Source organism: Leucoraja erinacea, chromosome 25 (genome assembly GCF_028641065.1).
Source record: "Leucoraja erinacea ecotype New England chromosome 25, Leri_hhj_1, whole genome shotgun sequence".
Classification (NCBI taxonomy): domain Eukaryota; kingdom Metazoa; phylum Chordata; class Chondrichthyes; order Rajiformes; family Rajidae; genus Leucoraja; species Leucoraja erinaceus.
Window position 1 is genome coordinate 25,090,062 of NC_073401.1, and position 18,521 is coordinate 25,108,582.

Sequence of the window (18,521 nt, forward strand, 5' to 3'; positions counted from 1 at the left end):
AAAAAGGCCGCAAGAGTATAAAAACTCGAAGGTCTGTTCCAAAATCCTTAGTGATGGAAAGACAAAGGACCCCCCTGGTCCTCAATAATACGGGTAATGTATGCAAAAGCTGATTTAAAAAAAAAAAAAAAGTTCCCAAACGATTGTGGCCAGTTTTGGGCGCTACATATTAGGAAAGATGTCTTTATCTTTGGGAAGGTGCAGAAAAATACGGACCCCAGGAGGGATGAGATTAAAAGTTATAACAAGAGGAGTCGATTTTAGGAGCAAAGAGGTCCTTCTGCAGTTGTACAGAGCCCTAGTGAGACCACACCTGGAGTATTGTGTGCAGTTTTGGTGCCCTAATTTGAGGAAGGACATTCTTGCTATTGAGGGAGTGCAGCATAGGTTTACAAGGTTAATTCCCGGGAATGCGGGACTGTCATATGCTGAGAGAATGGGGCGGCTGGGCTTATACATTCTGGAGTTTAGAAGGTTGAGAGGATATCTTATTGAAACATATAAGATTGTTAAGGGTTTGGACACGCTAGAGGCAGGAAACATGTTCCCGATGTTGGGGGTGTCCAGAACCAGGGGCCACAGTTTAAGAATAAGGGTTAAGCCAATTAGAACGGAGTCGAGGAAACACTTTTTCTCACAGAGAGTTGTGAATCTGTGGAATTCTCTGCCTCAGAGGGAGGTGGAGGCCGGTTCTCTGGATGCTTTCAAGAAAGAGCTAGACAGGGCTCTTAAAGATAGCAGAGTCAGGGGATATGGGGAGAAGGCAGAAATGGAGTACTGATTGGGGATGATCAGCCATGATCACATTGAATGGCGGTGCTGGCTCGAAGGGCCTACACTTGCACCTATTGTCTATTGTCTATTGAGATCACGAGGAGATTTGACGATCAAAACTCTCAATTGCTTTGTTGCAGTTTAAAAAAGAGAGCCTGTGCTCCAGACTTCTCTGGTTATTGGCAAAAGAATCTGGTGGAAAAAGAAGTCTTATTTGAAGCCAGTCACGACTTGGAATGTATCACTGAGAGGAAGTTGGAAAGTGTGTCTAGTACTGTCGTTCAAAAAGGAAGTGGATAATTACTAAAAGCTACAAATAATACATGGCAGCTGATTGTGCTCATTAGGTAGCCCCACCTAAAGAACTAGCACAGGCGCAGTGGCCCAAATAACCTGCTCTGTGCTGCACGTTTCACTATAATTCTCTGTCCAGAATTCCTTCCAATTCACTGTGACCCACTGACCTTTTGGGAAATAACTTGTGATTTGACTGAAAGATCCATCACTGAGATTCCAGGCTTCCATTCCTGTTGTGAAAACCCAGCGCACAAATGCTGACCTACATCTGCAAAATCTTTGATTAAAAAACTGTGCTTTGGAATAGTCAGTGCGGGTGACTTAAATTTTATTTTGTTTACAGTTCAAATTAGCTGATATGGGCCTGGCGCTGGAGAGTGCACGCTTGTTGACGTGGAGAGCAGCTATGCTGAAGGATAATGGAAAATCATATGTAAAGGTAATACAAGAAACTCATGTTAAACCATGACACGGCTTTGATCTTCATAAGGTCATAATGGATAGGAGTAGAATTAGGCCAATTGGCCCATCAAGTCTACTCCACCATTCAATCAAGGCTGATCTATCTCTCCCTCCCAACCCCATTCCCCTGCCTTCTCCCCATAACCTCTGACACCTGTACTAATCAAGAATATCTATGCCTTAAAAATATTCACTAACTTGGCCTCCACAGCCTTTCTGTTTCAAAGAATTCCACACATTCACCACCCTCTGACTAGAGAAATTTCTCCTCATCTCCTTCCAAAATGAACCTCAAAACTGTTATCTCTCTTAGGTAGACAAAAAGGATGTAACTCAGCGGGGCATCTCTGGAAAGAAGGAATGGGTGATGTTTCTGGTCAAGACCCTTCTTCAGACCCGACCTGAAACGTCCTTCTTCTCACCCATTCCTTCTCTCCAGAGTTGCTGCCTGTCCCGCTGAGTTACTCTGGCATTTTGTGTCTATCTTTGATTTAAACCACCATCTGCAGTTCCTTCCTACACATCCCAATTAGGTATTACCTTCTGTAGAAAGGAACTGCAGAATGGCAGCACATATTTTGCATGGCATCCTACAGCCCAGTGGTATGAACATTGATTTATCTAATTTCATGTAACCCCTGCACTCCCTCCCTCCGCTCACCCCCCGCACCCATCCTACTAGTCATTGTGGATGCCCCCTTCCTTGGTCATCTGTTGCTGGCCCTGATATGTTCTGGCCTTTTCCTACCTCTAGTTCCCTCCCCTCTACTTTCAGTCTGAAGAAGAGTTCAGACCTGAAACGTCACCCATCCTTTTTCTCCACAGACGCTGTCTGACCCACTGTAAACCCGTGTGGCACCCAAAGCTGCCTTTTCCTTCAGATAGACACAAAATGCTGGAGTCAGCGGGCTAGGCAGCATCTCAAGAGAAAAGGAATAGGTGACATTTCGGATCGGAACTCTTCTTCAAACCCGGAACGTCAACCATCCTTTTTCTCAAGAGATGCTGCCTCACCCGCTGAGTTACTCTGGCACTTTGTGTCTATCTAGAAAAGGGATAAACAAAATGATTGCCCTTTGGTCTCATACCAGTGATGGAAAATTACCGCAGCTTATTGTTAAGCACAGAATTATTTATTATTTGGAAAATGATGGAATAAAAATGTATGATAGAGAATCAGCAAAGTGTCCTCGTAGACAAATGAGTTAATTTGAGAAGTTTATATATATATATATATATATATATATTGTGTGTGTGTGTATTCTCAAAGAGTATTTCACTGGTAGCATAAAGTGAAGAATTTATAAAATAGAAGCAACTAATTTAGCTACTCAATTTATCAATTTGCAGATGGTTTATTTGATAATACAATAAATAGTAGCAGGTTGCAGCGGAATAGAGACAGATGGTGTAATAGGCCAACATATGGCAGGTGTAATTTAATGTGTATATGTGAAATGATGGACATTTTGGAGAAAGAAGGTGGATGATTTAAATGATGCTGCTTGGTTGGGGCTGCCAGTGTACTGAGACATGATACACATTCAGTAAAGTTGGAAGGTGGCAGAGGGAGATGATAAGGACGTTTAGAAAGCATATGAGAATCTTGTTTTTTTTTTAAATGGGGCATTGAACACCAAAGGCATGATATTTATATTAAAACTTTAGCAAGTTAGCAACATTGTGTATAATTCTGGGGCAGCACACTTTGTTAAAGTGTTGGAGAGAGGGTATTGGAGGTGTTCTCAAGTAATATTGAGCTGGATGATTTCACTTAAGTGGAAGAATGGAGAAGCTGGGAATGTTCTCTGGAACAGGGAAGATCATTGAGAAGCTAAGTATTTGCACTCAAAGTCAAGAGGAGCTTTGACCGAAGAAAACTGCTTCTTTAGTGGGTTTAGTTTAGAGATAGAGAGGAAACAGGCCCAGCGGGTCCATGTCGACCAGCGATCCCCACATATTAACACTATCCTACACACACTAGGGACAATATTTACTGAGCCAATTTTACCTACATACCTGTACATCTTTGGAGCGTGAGAGGAAACTGAAGATCTCGGAGAAAACCCACACAAGTCATGGGGAGAAAGTACACACTCGGTACAGACAGCACCCCTACTCGGGATCGAACCTGGGTCTCTGGTGCTGTAAGCATTGGAATGCCCCTGTCCCACTTGGGAAACCTGAACGGAAACCTCTGGAGACTTTGCGCCCCACCCAAGGTTTCCGTGCGGTTCCCGGAGGTTTTTGTCAGTCTCCCTAATGGTCGAAAGTGCTTTCCGATTCTTCTATGTTGTACTGCTGCGCCACTGTTGCCAACCAAGGTTGATAACCAGAGCTCGTTAGAAAACTATGGCAAAAGAACAGGAGTGGAAATGAGGGAAAGCTTTTTTCCTCAGAGAAGGTTGTTATGATTTAGTATGCACTTCTTAGAAGATTGATGAAATAGGATTCCATGGAACCTTTCAAAAATCAATTGGAATAGTTTTGAAAGGTAGGTAACTTGAAAGGTTAGCAAGGAAACAGAGGAGTGGGATTAAATGATGCAGAATGCGTACGTTTTATGATTCTGCATTTGATGTGGTAATGAGTTGGGCATTGCAGTCTTTGCTACGATGATGAGTTAGGCCATGCAGCCCCTAGCGTGGCAACAAGATGGGCAGTGTGACCCCTGGTGTAGTAATGAGATGGACTGTGCAATCCCTGGTGTGGTAACAAGAAGAATAATGCAGTCGCTGGTTCTGTAGATAGGCAGACACTTCATTGTCGCATGTACCGTGATGGTACAGTGAAATTCTACGTTTCTGCATACACAGTACACAAAAGAGTCGCCACAAGGCGCAGACAAAGTTACAAAGTACCCGTAAATATTGTTGGTTCCTCCGTCTCATTCTCGGCGGCCCCCTCCCCCCAACTCTGGGTCCCCTTTGTTGTTCGTGACCTCGGCCCCCAGGGACTCCGACATGTTCCACATCCCTCCTCGATTTTGGTCATTGCCGGTGGCATTGGGGCCCGAGTTCGGAGTCCGTGATATGCGTCTTACCGGTCCACAGTCCGCGGCAAGTGATTCCCGGTCCGTGGCGAGCCGTCCTCTGTCGTCGTCGGTCCGCGGCGTGCAGGGCCTCGGCTCCTCTGGTATCTTTGGGCCTGCCTGCCTGCCTGCCGGGCCGCACCCGTTGCCGTGCCGCCCCGTGGCAACAAGTTAGAGTATGCAGTCACTGGTGCACTAATCAGCTGGAGGACTGTGTTATCTATCCCTGGTGTGATAACGAGTTGGATTGTGGAGGAAAGTGTGACTGTTAGCGCAGGCTAGTCTTGTACTGAACTAATCAGTCTCCGATGGGTTGCAGTTACGATTTTACAATTATCTTCCCAAAAAAAGCACAAAATATTATTTGCGTGCAAATTCCTTGCCACACTTCCTACACTACAACAGCGGTTGCAATTTAAAATGACATGTTTATAAAACACGTTAAAACCTGAGATTGTGAAAGGTGCAGTATAATTGTACGTCTGTCTTTCTATTTAGGAGGGAGAAATAACATTCCAAATTTCTGCTCCATTTGCCATGCTATGACCTTCGCTGCAAATGCTTTTTTTTGGATGTTTTTGCAATTAAAGATCTGCCCTCGCACTCTAATCCTGTTTTTGGATAGTAAAAAATGCCATTAGCAGCTTCCCTGATAGCGTGCTGTAAAAAATAGTTCTTATTTCCAGAATATCCTAATTTAGTTTGTGCCGAGGCATTTGTTCTACACCACTGTGACAATGAAACTGCAATTACCTCTGATGAACATCAATCTGAGCTGTTACCCTCGATCTTCGTTTTAAACTGCTTTAGACTGTAAACCTCAGAGATACAGCGTGGAAACAGGCCTTAGGGCCCACCGACTCCACGCCGACCAGCCATCACCCCATACACCAGCACTATCCTACAATTTACAATTTTTACTGAAGGCAAATAACCTACAAATCTGTACGTCCAGGACTGTGGGAAGAAACCATAGCACCCGGAGAAAACCCACGTGGTCGCAGGGAGAAGGTACAAAGTCCATACAGACAAGCACCCGTAGTCAGGATCGAACCTGGATTTCTGGAGCTGTAAGGCTACAACTCTACCGCTGCGCCACCGTGCTGCCCAACTTTTAGTTTGAGACAGCTTGGATGCTAACTTTGGGTAAGGATGGAATAGGATGTGACAGAGATCCCTCTGCAGCAGGATACCTTATTGTAATTCACCACTGTGTCCCACCTAGGAAATATGACTAGTTTAGTTTAAAGATACAGCATGGAAACAGGACCTGAGGCGACCGACTCCATACTGACCATGGACCACTCCCTACACACTGGGGGCAATTTACAGAGTTCAGTTTAATTTAGTTTATTGTCACGTGTATCGAGGTACAGTGAAAAGCTTTAGTTGTGTGCTAGCTAGGCAGCGGAAAGTCAATACATGATTATAATCCAGCCATCCAGAGTGTACTGATACATGATAAAGGGAATAACATTTAGTGCCAGATAAGGTCCAGTAAAGTCCGATCAAAGATAGTCCGAGGGTCTCCAATGAGGTAGACAGTAGCTCAGGGCTGCTCTAGTGTCTGGAGTTATGGGGAGAAGGCAGGAGAATAGGGTTGGGAGAGAGAGAGATAGATCAGCCATGATTGAACGTCAGAGCAGACTTGATGAGCCGAATGGCCTAATTCTATTATTCCTTTTGACCTTATGGCCTCTCGTTGTTGGTACCCTGTAGGATGGTTCAGTTGCCTGATAACAGCTGGATAGAAACTGTCCCTCACTAGGCCGCTCACTCACTGAGAATAGGGTTGGGAGAGAGAGAGATAGATCAGCCATGATTGAACGTCAGAGCAGACTTGATGAGCCGAATGGCCTAATTCTATTATTCCTTTTGACCTTATGGCCTCGCGTTGTTGGTAGGATGGTTCAGTTGCCTGATAACAGCTGGGTAGAAACTGTCCCTGAATCTACAGAGGCCAATTATCCCACAAACCCGCTTGTCTTCAGGATGTGAGAGGAAATCGGGGCATCGGGAATAAATCCACATGATCACCGGGTGAATGTGCACTGAGTTGTGCCCCCCCCCCCCCCCCCCCAGGGGGTGTCACGGTGGCACAGCGGTAGAGTTGCTGCCTTACAGCGAATGCAGCGCCGGAGACCCGGGTTCGATCCCGACGACGGGTGCTGTCTGTGCAGAGTTTGTACGTTCTCCCCGTGACCTGTGTGGGTTATCTCCGAGATCTTCGTTTTCCTCCCAGACGTACATTGCTTAATTGGCTTGGTGTTAGTGTAAGTTGTCCCTAGTCTGTGTGGGACAGCGTGAATGTGCAGGGATCGCTGGTCGGTGCGGACTCGGTGGACTGAAGGGTCTGTTTCCGCCCTGTATCTCTAAACTAAACTTAATAAGTAATGTCTGGGATGTGGAATTTGGTTACCGTTTAATCACATTTACAAAAATAGTGTTGTTCCTTTTATTTTGACGACTGAGGGAGCAGTTGTGAACTGAGCAAGCAATTGATTATTTCTGACATAATCTTCAAAGCTACAATGCTGCGTTCTACAGAAACACAGCTGCAATTATATAATACACAGAAAACATCTTTTTTTTTTTTGCAATCTGACAAAATGGAAAATTCGAATGCCGGGGTGTTTCCCCCCCCCCCCCCCCGGATGGAATTGCTCCTGATCTGCCCTGCTCACAATAATAACAAAACACTCATTGCTGAAATGAAAAGGAACGATCAATTTCAAAGTTGTGACATTGCAAAGTATGATTGAAAGCTATTTCTGTAAATTCCATTATTGTTCACACGTTGCTGCTGGAGACAACTTGTTTCGCTTTCAGTTAACTGCCTCGAATAAGAAATTTCTCCTTGATGAATGATGGAGAGGGAGAGAAAAAGAATTGACTTCTGGATCAATACGTTGAGGAATCATCTAGGTGCAGGCCGTGTAGGTCTAATTCTGTAGCAACTGGAAAGAGATAATTAATGATGGTAGACAAAAGTGCTGGAGAAACTCAGCGGGTGCAGCAGCATCTATGGAGCAAAGAAAATAGGCAATGTTTCGGGCTGAAACCCTTCTTCGTACAGCGATCACCCCTGTACACTAGCAATATCCAACACAATAGGGACAATTTACGGTTTCTACCAAAGCCAATTAACCTCCAAACCTGTATGACCTTGGAGTGTGGGAGGAAACCAGAGCACCCAGAGAAAACCCACAGAACTGCTATCTAGTTGTGTGAGGATGGTTCAGTTACCTGATAACCTGATTGCCAGTTGCATGGTCATTTATTGCATTCAAAAATAGAGATTCATAATTTTTTGGATCTTGGAAGATTCAAGGGAAATGGTGATGAAGCAGAGAAATGATGATCAGCCCCATCATGTCACCCTAGATGGGCTGAATGGTAGTCCCCTGCTTGTGCTTACTTATACACATGAGAAAATAGGTTTGACTTTCCGGTATAGAGGGTTTACCGTTAGAGCAAAGAATCGAGTGGATTGAAAAGATATATCTGTTTAGTTCCAATTTGGTTCCTACTTTACTCGAGGAATGAATACAAACTGGCAGAATTTTATCAGAAGAGGGAATAGGGTTATTTAATAATATGACGAGTTTGAACAGAATGTTTGTGTTCTCATTCCACATGTCGCACTCTGTGGGGATATTATTCAATCCCAAGTATTGCTTTCATCTCATCTCAGGTGAGTACTGAAAGCGTTTAGAAAATCATCTTTCCCCTAGATCTTCACTGTGACAATAAAGTACATCATTATAGCAGCTTTTAATATAGAAAATTGTATTACATGCAAGTGTTATTGAGCAGGAGAGCCAAATGAAACGAAAGGGAAGAGTCATAAAGGAACATATTAAAGGATGCAGTGGCACTTTAAGGGGTTATTAGAGGGTTCAGGCCCAAGACTTAACGGCAGAGCAACAACAATTGAGGATGCATAGGGGCAGAGCCCAGAATAGACATCATCGTCTATATCTCTCGTTTCCCTTATTCCTAACCAGTCTGAAGAAGGGTCTCGACCCAAAACCTCACCCATTCCTCGTCTCCAGAGGTGCTGCCTGTCCCGCTGAGTTACTCCAGCTTTTTGTGTCTTATCTAGAAAATAGTGGAGTTGGAAACACATTACAGAGAGCGCAATGAAATTCTGAAATTAAATTAGTAAAGTTGCAGCTGAAAATTGCTAGGAGGTTGAATTAACTGTTCAACTTATCTACTGTCGACCAGTTCAGGAAACCCATCAGCAAAATAATCAGCCAATGCAGACAATATGCTCCCTTGGCATTGTATACATAACAGATACTGAGATATTTCATAGTTCAGAATTGTCAGCAAAATATTAACTGTGCTTAGTTGACTGGAATACCAATTTCCTCAAGACCAGATTAAATCCGATAATAAAAACTGAAATTGTCAAATATAAACTTCGGTATAATAGTTTGTCTGTGCAGTATGAGGGGATGTGAGGTCCATTGTTGCATTTTCAAATAAGCTAGGGGTGGGTGGAACATTTCCATTAATTTATATTTAGATTGCACTGAAACCTGGTTCACAAAATAAACACTGATGTATGCATAAGCTGCTGTATTGGGGGACTTTCCAGGATCTCGGGGAATTGAAGGCTGTGGCCAATTTCTTGTCACTAACAGGATAGTTTATAGTAATTTATTGCTTCTTAACAAAGATTTCTCCTCACATAATGTTCACTTAGATGAGGTTAATTCGTTTAGGTTATTGTACCGAGGTTCAGTGAAATGCTTTTGTTTACTAGTATAGAACTAGTATACTGGTGATCGATCGCTGGCCGGCGTGACTCGGTATCTTGAAACTAAAAAAAAATAAACTGAAGTACATTGTGCAACCTAAACAAAGCCCACTTAAGTTTTTGGCTGAGGTAGGGTTGTAGTTAGAGTTGTGAAATGCAGTTCAGTACCCTGATGGTTAATGTGAAGAAGCTGTTCTTGAACCTGGAGGTCACAGTTCTCAGGCGCCTCGACCACATTCCCAATGAGATGAGAATGTGGTACAGATGAGAGTGGTGTGTATCTTTAATTATATTAGCTGTCTCTCTGAGGCGGCAGCGTTTCCTGTAGATCCCTTTGATGGTAGACCTCTGAAATTCACGGCAGAAGAGGTGGTGAAGTCGGAAGCAGTCACTACATTTGAGAGAGGTTTAGACAGGCACTAAAAAAAGCAAGGATATGGAACAAATGGGATCAATGTAGATAGACAAAAAGTTTACTTTAGTTTAGAGATACAGAGTGGAAACAGGCCCCTAAACCAACCCACTGAGTCTGCGCTGACCAGTGATCCCCGCACACTCACACTATCCTACACACACACGAGGGACAATTTACAATTGTACTAAGCCAATTAACCCACAAACCTGTGCGTCTTTAGAGTGTGGGAGGAAACCGGAGATCCTGGAGAAAACCCACGCAGGTCACGGGGGGAACGTACAAACGCCATGATACAGACAAGCAGCCGTGGACAGGATGGAACCCTGGTCTCTGACGCTGTAAGGTGGCAACTCTACCGCTGCGCCCTGTTGCGATGGATGTGGTGGGCCAAAGGGTCTGTTTCTGTGCCGATCAGCTCGGACTCTTTGACATCTTCACGAGGAAGATTGGAAATGGGCAATTGCTGCTGGCCTTGATCATGACATGCACATCCTGTGAATGAATGTTTAAAACTAGAACACAGCACGCACAGTGATCCATAACTCATTAAGTCAATCATCATGCAAATGTAAAATGATCTAAGTAGCTGTCTTCTGTTCACGGCTTTTTTCTAAAGACACAACTTTGAACAACCATCTGCTCTGGCTTTGTGCCCAGTCACAATGCACAGCTGCCCTCACGATACCCCTGTATAATTGTTCCTTTGTCATCCTCAGCTGTGTGCTCGGGAGGCAGCTGCGTGTTAAATCACTTACAAACACCTGCAGTTGTTAAAGAAGCACTGTCCCCAAAGTTTCCCACCTCCTTACCTGTTGTTGCCTTAGAATCTACCACATCCCTTCTGCTTGTCTGCAGATAAGAAGCCTCGGAGTTCCCCAGCAAACGTTCCGATTTAACAGAACCACCACCACCATTCATTGCAAAAACCTATAGAGCTTAGTCAAGTTAAGTCTCTATTTTTTCTTGAGCATGCCATTGAATTTTACAGAGGCCTCTTTGTGTCAGAAACTATTCAGTCCATACCAGCATGAACTGTAGATAATACCAAGGCATCCATCTGAAGGCTTTTGTATAGAATTGCCGAAAAGAAACCAGGAACAGCAGGAACATTGATCTTTGTTGCCTCAGCTTCCACAGACAGAATATAGAAATCATAATACTCCAGGTTTAAGTAAGCTTGTAAGGATTATATTCTTCAAGTTTTTGTTTATCTCAACACACATTGTGGAATGATGCATTAATGATCTGAGCACAAATTAATATTAGGGAACATAGGCATAACATTGTTTTTTTTAGCGTTTCCTTGTGATGTGCCCCTTTGGAAACTTTTTCAAATCTAAGGCAGAGATTCAGAGTGTTGCGGATAGATAGCACAGCCTACTGGCAGAAGATGTGTGTAGGAAAGAACTGCAGAAGGGCCTCGACCCGAAACGTCACCCATTCCTTCCCTCCAGAGATGCTGCCTGTCCCGCTGAGTTACTCCAGCATTTCGTAGCTACCCACTGGCAGAAGGCCTCTGCGATGAAAGGGGCAAGCTCAGTGTGATCAACGTCATCCAGAATTTTAGACACAAAGTGCTGGAGTAACTCAGCGGGTCAGGCAGCATCTCTGGAGAAAAGGAATAGGTGACGTTTCGGGTTGGAACCCTTCTTCAGACTTTCAGACTTCAGTCTGAAAAAGGATTCAGACCCGAAATGTCGCCTATTCCTTTTCTCCAGAGATGCTGCCAGACCCGCTGAGTTACTCCAGCACTTTGTGTCCATCTTCGGTATAAGCCAGCATCTGCAGTTCCTTCCTACTCATCCAGAATTTAGCTGCGCAACAGTTATCAAAACGGGTGACAGTATTTTGCAAAGGGGTTTTGAAACAGAAGATGGATCCCCTCCTTAAGGGACAAGATAAAGCCTGCTTCAGTAACCACAGGTAGCATCCCTTATTGGAAACATAATGAAAGCTGACTGAAGATTTGATTACTGCTCCAGTCCATTATTTGGGGCAAACTGGCACACTGAGATACAATTTGAGTTGTCATGGTGTGGAGGGAAGTTTATTTAGTTACAATTATTCTTCAGTTTCTAAAGGTGGGGGAGTCTAAAACTGCAGATGCTGGTTTAAACCGAAGAAGGGTCTCGACACGAAACGTCACCTCTTCCTTTTCTCCAGAGGTGCTGCCTGACCCGCAGAGTTGCTCTGGCACTTTGTGTCTATCTTCGGTATAAATCATAAACTGCGGTTCCTAAAGGATCTAGGTTTAATGTGAGAGGGGAAATAGTTAAAGGAGATCTGGAGTCTGAAGAAGAGTCCTGATCTGAAATGTTGCCTGTCCATTCCCGCCACAGATGCTGCCTGACCCGTTGAGTTTCTCACAGCACTTTGTTTATTTTTTTTCAAGATTCCAGCATCTGCAATTCCTTATGTCCCTCAAATTTGTTCAAGAGTTGTTTTGTGCTACCATGCTTGCATCTGCACATTTTTCATCTACAGCAAGGGACCATAATTACTTATGAAGACCGTGTTAGTGGAATTTTGCCTCCCTGCGCGAGATTACATTTGCAGAGCTCTCAAGGGCCTGTCCCACTTGGCCGTCATTTACGTGACAGGCCGGTAGTGACGGACGTGCGATGGTCGCGCGCATCATCACGCGTCTTCGTGCGTCAGCACAGCCGTCTAGAGCGCGTGACGTCATTTGAATACCCAGTTTATGATATTTACCCAGTTTATGATATTTATGGTGATTTTCTAAAATGTTCCAGTTTCTTGAGTGTTGCTGGCAATTGGAAAACTGCAGATATAATACCCCTATTCAAAAAAAGAGGTGAATGATAAGTAGCAAGCTGCAGTCCAAATTAATTTGTAGGAAGGAACTGCAGATGCTGGTTTAAATTGAAGATAGACACAAAATGCAGGAGTAACTTGGCGGGACATGCAGCATCTCTAGAGAGAAGGAATGGGTGATGTTTTGGGTCGTGACTCTTCTTCAGTCTGGAAAAGCTGACTTGTGCTTCTATTAATTTCATTTTCGAGAGATACTTTGCTGCATGACCATTGTGTTTTAGAAGAGACAACGTTCCTCGCCAGGTTCTTCCCCGGTGCCCCTGCCCCTGCCCCTTGACTTCAACCCAAGGCAAAGGCAACTTCACATTCTAGACTGCACTGTAAAGTAATGCCTTGCATCTATCGGTACCTTTATCTTCAGATGAACACAAAAAGCTGGAGTAACTCAGCGGGTCAGGCAGCATCTCTGGAGAAAAGGAATAGGTGACGTTTCGGGTCGGATCCCTCTACTTGAGCCTCTCGTTAGAAAATGCAACTCACAATTCTAAGCAACAATGCTCTTTTCACATTCAAGGCTCACCCACCATTCAGATCAGTGATGTCTTTTTATGGACATTAACTATTTCCAAGAGTTATTTTCTTCCATAGATATGATTTTTTTTTAAAAATGTTTGCAGGCTTCACCTGCCTGTGGCTTTTAGTAAAGACGGTGAGCTATTCTGAAAATCTTTCTTCTTTTAGTTATTCTGAATGAGTGATCTGGTCTCTCTTCCATCAATGAATACCATTGCTATGATTGATCCTTTTTTTCTGTGTGCGTTCCAGTCTTTGAATAACAGTGGCTTGGGTTAGCTATGTGTAGGAAGGAACTACAGATGCTGGTTTAAACTGAAGAAGGGTCTCGACCCGAAACGTCACCTATTCCGTTTCTCCAGAGATGCTGTCTGACCCACTGAGTTACTCCAGCGTTTTGTGTCTGTCTTCGGCTTGGAATAACAGTTGGCCTTTGGTGATCTTGCCTTTGAAAAGAGTTACAGAAGCAGTTTCAACAATGCTTTTCATGAATCAATTGAAAGTGTGCATTTGGAAAGGGGATAATTCTAAGGCTAAGGAGAAATGATATGGAATGATAGCTTTTTCAAAGAGCCAGCAGAGATACAGAGATCTGGGTGGCACGGTGGCACAGCGGGAGAGTTGCTGCTTTACAGCGCACAGAGGGGGTGGAAGATTGCAACCTTCACGTGGTCCGCCCTGTTTCGATTGATGCAAACAACTCGACGTGCACAAACGGAAGATCAAATAGAACAAGTTGTCCAACAACTTTAGGCTGTGCACGCCACACGAAAGAAGAAGTAGAAGCGCACACAACGTCGGAGACTCGGGTTTGATCCTGACTACGGGCCTGCTTCCCTGCTGCATCTCTAAACCAAACTGGATGGTGTATCCATCCATGATTCAGAGGCACAATTATAGATGACTATGAACACTAATGTACCGGTCATTATAAAGGATTTCCCTTTGGTTTCCCTTCTAAATTCTGCTAGAACAGGGGCAGCTCAGCGGCGCAGCTGGTAGAATAGCTGCCTCACAGCGCCAGTGTCCTGGGTTCAATCCTGACCTCCAGTGCTGTCTGTGTGGAGTTTTCTCATTCTACCTATGACCACGTGGGTTTCCTCTGGGTGCTCCGGTTTCCTCCCACATCTTAACCACATGCTGGTTTGTTGGCTATATGGCCAATGTAAAATTGCATTTAATGTGTAGGGAGTGGATGACAAATTGGGACAACATAGAGCTAGTATAAATGGGTGATCAATGATTGATGTGGACTTGGGTGGCCGGGTTGTATCTCTAAACTAAGCTACAAGAGCAACTTCAAGGAAATCTCAGGCTTCCATACCTAAGACCCGTTGAGTTACTCCAGCATTTTGAGTCAAGATTCATTGAATGAAGTGAGGATGTTTCTCCTGATGGGGAATCTGGAACCAGGGGACATAGTCTCATGCTAGACAGTGGGAGTAAGTTTTTCTCTGAGGATTTTCAGCTTTGGAATTCCCTAGTTCCCTGAAAATTCTAAATTCCAAGTCATATTCAAGGTTAATTAAGTTTAGAGATACAGCGCGGAGTATCCAGACGGCTGTGCTGACGCCGAGTCCGCGCCTACCAGCGATCCCCGCACACTAACACTATCCTACACACGCTAGGGACAATTTACATTTATACCAAGCCAATTAACCTACAAACCTGTACGTCTTTGGAGTGTGGGAGGAAACTGAAGATCTCGTAGGAAACCCAAGCTGTCACGGGGAGAACGCCCAAACTTCGTACCGCAAGCACTCGTAGTCAGGATCGAACCCGGGTCTCTGGCGCTGTAAAGCAGCAACTCTACCGCTGGAAACCTTGCCGCCGTGGATTTTGGGCCTAAAAGTCTGGAAATATTTTTAGGCCAAAGGGAAATTAAGGGTTAAAGGGATTAGAAAGGTGAATTGAGAGCAATAATCAGAATCAGCTGAAATTTCATTGAATAGCAGAGAAGACTCGAGGGGCTAAATGGTCAGATCCTGCGCCTCTTTCCAATGATCTAACAGAGAGCATGCCTTTCCTACGTCCTCAAGTATTACATTTGGATTAGAAGGGTAATGTTTTCTTACAATGTAATGTCTCTTAGCAGCAGAGCAGTTCAGATGCTCTGATTGTTATTTGGATTATATGTGATCAAGGAGATAACACACTCACAGTAAGTCGATGTTTTTAAAGCTGCATCTGGGATTCAAGGTCAAACTATGCCTTATCTACCCAGAATGAATTTAATTGGTGAAAACATCTAAATCTGTATCATTACTGTTTTGTCGTTTATAGACTGACTTGCAAAGGGTTGAGAGGCTGGCTGATTGTCTGGGTCGGTTTTATATTACATCAGAGAAGCCCATTATGTGGATTGGAGGCATTGGAATTGAGAGAGGATTTCTGTGAAAGGTGTCAACTGGACCGTTATTTCACTGCACCGTCTCATGCAATTTGTATCTTGGCATTTTTAGTAGTCAACTTAAGTGCACTGTATCTTTTCAAAGGACTCTTTGTCTTTAATGGAATATAAAGTACTTTGTGCTTCCGGGGTGACCCAGTGGTGCAGTTGGTAGAGCCACTGCCTCACAGCGCAGGAGACCAGGGTTCGATCCTGACCTCAGGTACTGTCTCTGCGGAGTTTGCACATTCTTCCAGTGACCACGTGGTTTTCCTCCGAGGGCTCTGGTTCCCTGTCTAAATGCTGCTTAAATGTTATGAAAGTATCTGCCTCAACTACCTCCTCCAGCAGCTCGTTCCATACACTCACAGCCCTTTGTGTAAAAAAAGTTACTCATCAGATTCCTATGAAATCCTCCCACCTCATCTTAAACCCATTGTTTGTATGCGGCACGGTGGTGCAGCGGTAGAGTTGCTGCTCTACAGCACCAGAGACCCAGGTTCGATCCTGACTACGGGTGCTGTCTGTATGGAGTTTGTACGTTCTCCCTGTAACCTGCGGGTTTTTCGCCGGGAACTCCGGTTATTCCCACACTCTAAAGACGTACAAGTTTGTTGACTAACTGGCATGTAATAAATGTAAATTGGCCCCGCTAGGGTAGGATAGTGTGAGTGTGCGGGGATCACTGGTCGGCACAGATTCGGTGGGCCTAAGGGCCTGTGTCCACGCTGTATCTCTAAACTAAAGCATGCCCTCTGGTTATCGATTCCTGCTCTGGGCAAAAGACTGCGTTTACCCGATCTATTCCTCTCATGAGTTTAGTTTATGATTATGTTATGTAGTGTGTCTAAAAATTAAACAGGAAGATGTAGAGCCTCATCAATATCTGTCACCATGTTAATTGATTTATATCGTATGAGTTTTTTTGGAGACTTTGAAAGCAGACAGCCTCTTTGAGACTTCATTGTTGCACTGCATTGGCCCGCACTGCATTGCTCCTTCACACAACCATTGATGATTCAAATAGCATTGGGTGACATTTGTGAAAGCAGCGTGCATCAGATCATGAAGGGATGCTGCAATTCGGCCCAAGCTTTTCATCAAAATGGTTCCTGCTGAGCTTTACTGTTTAATTTCCACATTTCCTAATTTCAGTCAATTCAAAGCAAATTCTCACAGTTGGATTGTTAGACAAATGCCCCCGCATGTTGCTCTTCAAGTGTGATTGTTTAACATTCTCCAAGTTATGTGATGCTTTAATACAGGCTTTTAATTCATCTGCTTGGTCCCATCTGCTTTGTAAAATTACTGCTCACGTTTGATCAAAATCTTCAGCTAACACTGAAGTAACACCTCCCATTAAATTATTATTGTGTCTAAGATCCTGCAATGTTTGATCGAATGCCTCAGTGGTTACTTTGTGAGCGCTTCCATCTAAGACAATGTTTACAATTTCTGGCATTTGTTTCTTTGCAGCTCCTGACCAGCATTACATAGAAAATAGGTGCAGGACGAGGCCATTCGGCCCTTCGAGCCAGCGCCGCCATTCATTGTGATCATAGAAACATAGAAACATAGAAATTAGGTGCATTTCGTTGTCTCTGTACTGTACACTGACAATGACAATTAAACTTGAATCTGAATCTGAGGTGCAGGAGTAGGCCATTCGGCCCTTCGAGCCTGCACCGCCATTCAATATGATACAAGATACAAGATACAAGATAGATTTAATTGTCACGTGTGCCAGATGGCACAGTGAAATTAATTCCCATACAGCCATACAATAAAAATAAACAGGACTCAACACACTATAGAATTCAACACAAAACATCCCCACACAGCAGAACCAAAGTTTCCCACTGTGTGGGAAGGCACCAAAGTCAGTCTCTTCCTCCACTGTTCCCCGTGGTCAGGGTCTACCCAAGCCCTCCGCAGTTGCAGCTACGGGCGGCCCGATGTCCAGGACCGCTCGCCGGGATGATACCAGTCCGACGTCGGGGCTGCGGGAACGTCCTCAGCGGCGTGGACACCAGAGTCGGCCCCCTCCTACCGGAGTCGGCGGCGCCGGTGGAGATTTGCTGCGTGGCCCTCTGCAAGGCGCCCCAGAGCTTCTTCCAAAGTCCGCAGGCCGCGCCGGGTGGAGATTGCTGCTGTAGGCCCTCTGCAGCGCCCCAGGACTCCACGATTGCCGTTTCAGCGCCGCCCGCGTTTGCACCAGAGCTCCACGATGTTGGAGCAGCGGCCCAATGCTCCGGAGCTCCAAACGGCGACCCGGGTAAGCATCGCCCGCTCCGCGTTGACTCCAGCGCTGCGCCGCCGCTGTAGCAGCCCTGGTCCGGATCCCGGTCCCCGGCAGGAAAGGCCGCTCAATCCACTTCTAGGCCGCGAGGTGGGGGGGCAGGACGCGACTCGGAGAAATAGTGGGAAACGGTTTCCCCCCTTACCCTGCCCCCCTCCCCCACATAGAAAAGTAAAAGTTTCCCCCTAAAACAGACTTTAGACTAACTAAAAATAATAAAAAAAGATGGAAATGACATACAGGCTGTAGGTAGAGGCTGCTGCCAGGGCAGCGCCCCTAGTGGATCATGGCTGATCAATTGCCAAGTGGTGGGCCACAAGCTTCCGGCCATTACTTTCTCCCTGAACTCCACACTTTTCCTATCCCGGTCATTCCCACCTCTCCCCACTCCAGACAGGCAGAAGGTACAGAAGCTCGAAAGCACGCACCACCAGATTCAGGAACAGCTTCTTCCCCATCTCCTATAAGCTGGGGTACTGGCCAATTCACTTCTACCTTTTGCAGACATTGTACCATGTTACATTCCAAAGCAGAGAACTGTATTCTGTATGGCTGATCATCCCCAATCAATAACCCGTGCCTGCCTTCTCCCCATATCCCTTGATTCCACTAGCCCCTCTAGCTATATCATGTTCGAGTCTAGACATTTTAGTCACATTTAAAGGGAGTTTAAAAGCTGAATATTTAGTTTAGGGATACAGCAGGGAAACAGGCCTTTCGGCCCACCGAGTCCACACC

The 18,521-nt window shown here is 44.8% G+C and overlaps 1 protein-coding gene across 1 annotated transcript in view; it reads left to right on the plus strand.

Moving 5' to 3' along the window:
- acads (acyl-CoA dehydrogenase short chain) overlaps positions 1-18,521 on the plus strand; it is a 75,157-nt gene that overhangs the window by 43,425 nt on the left and 13,211 nt on the right. The window contains exon 8 of the mRNA XM_055655267.1: positions 1,415-1,510. Within this exon, the coding sequence (XP_055511242.1) occupies positions 1,415-1,510 (96 nt within the window). The remainder of the gene's footprint in view (positions 1-1,414; positions 1,511-18,521) is intronic.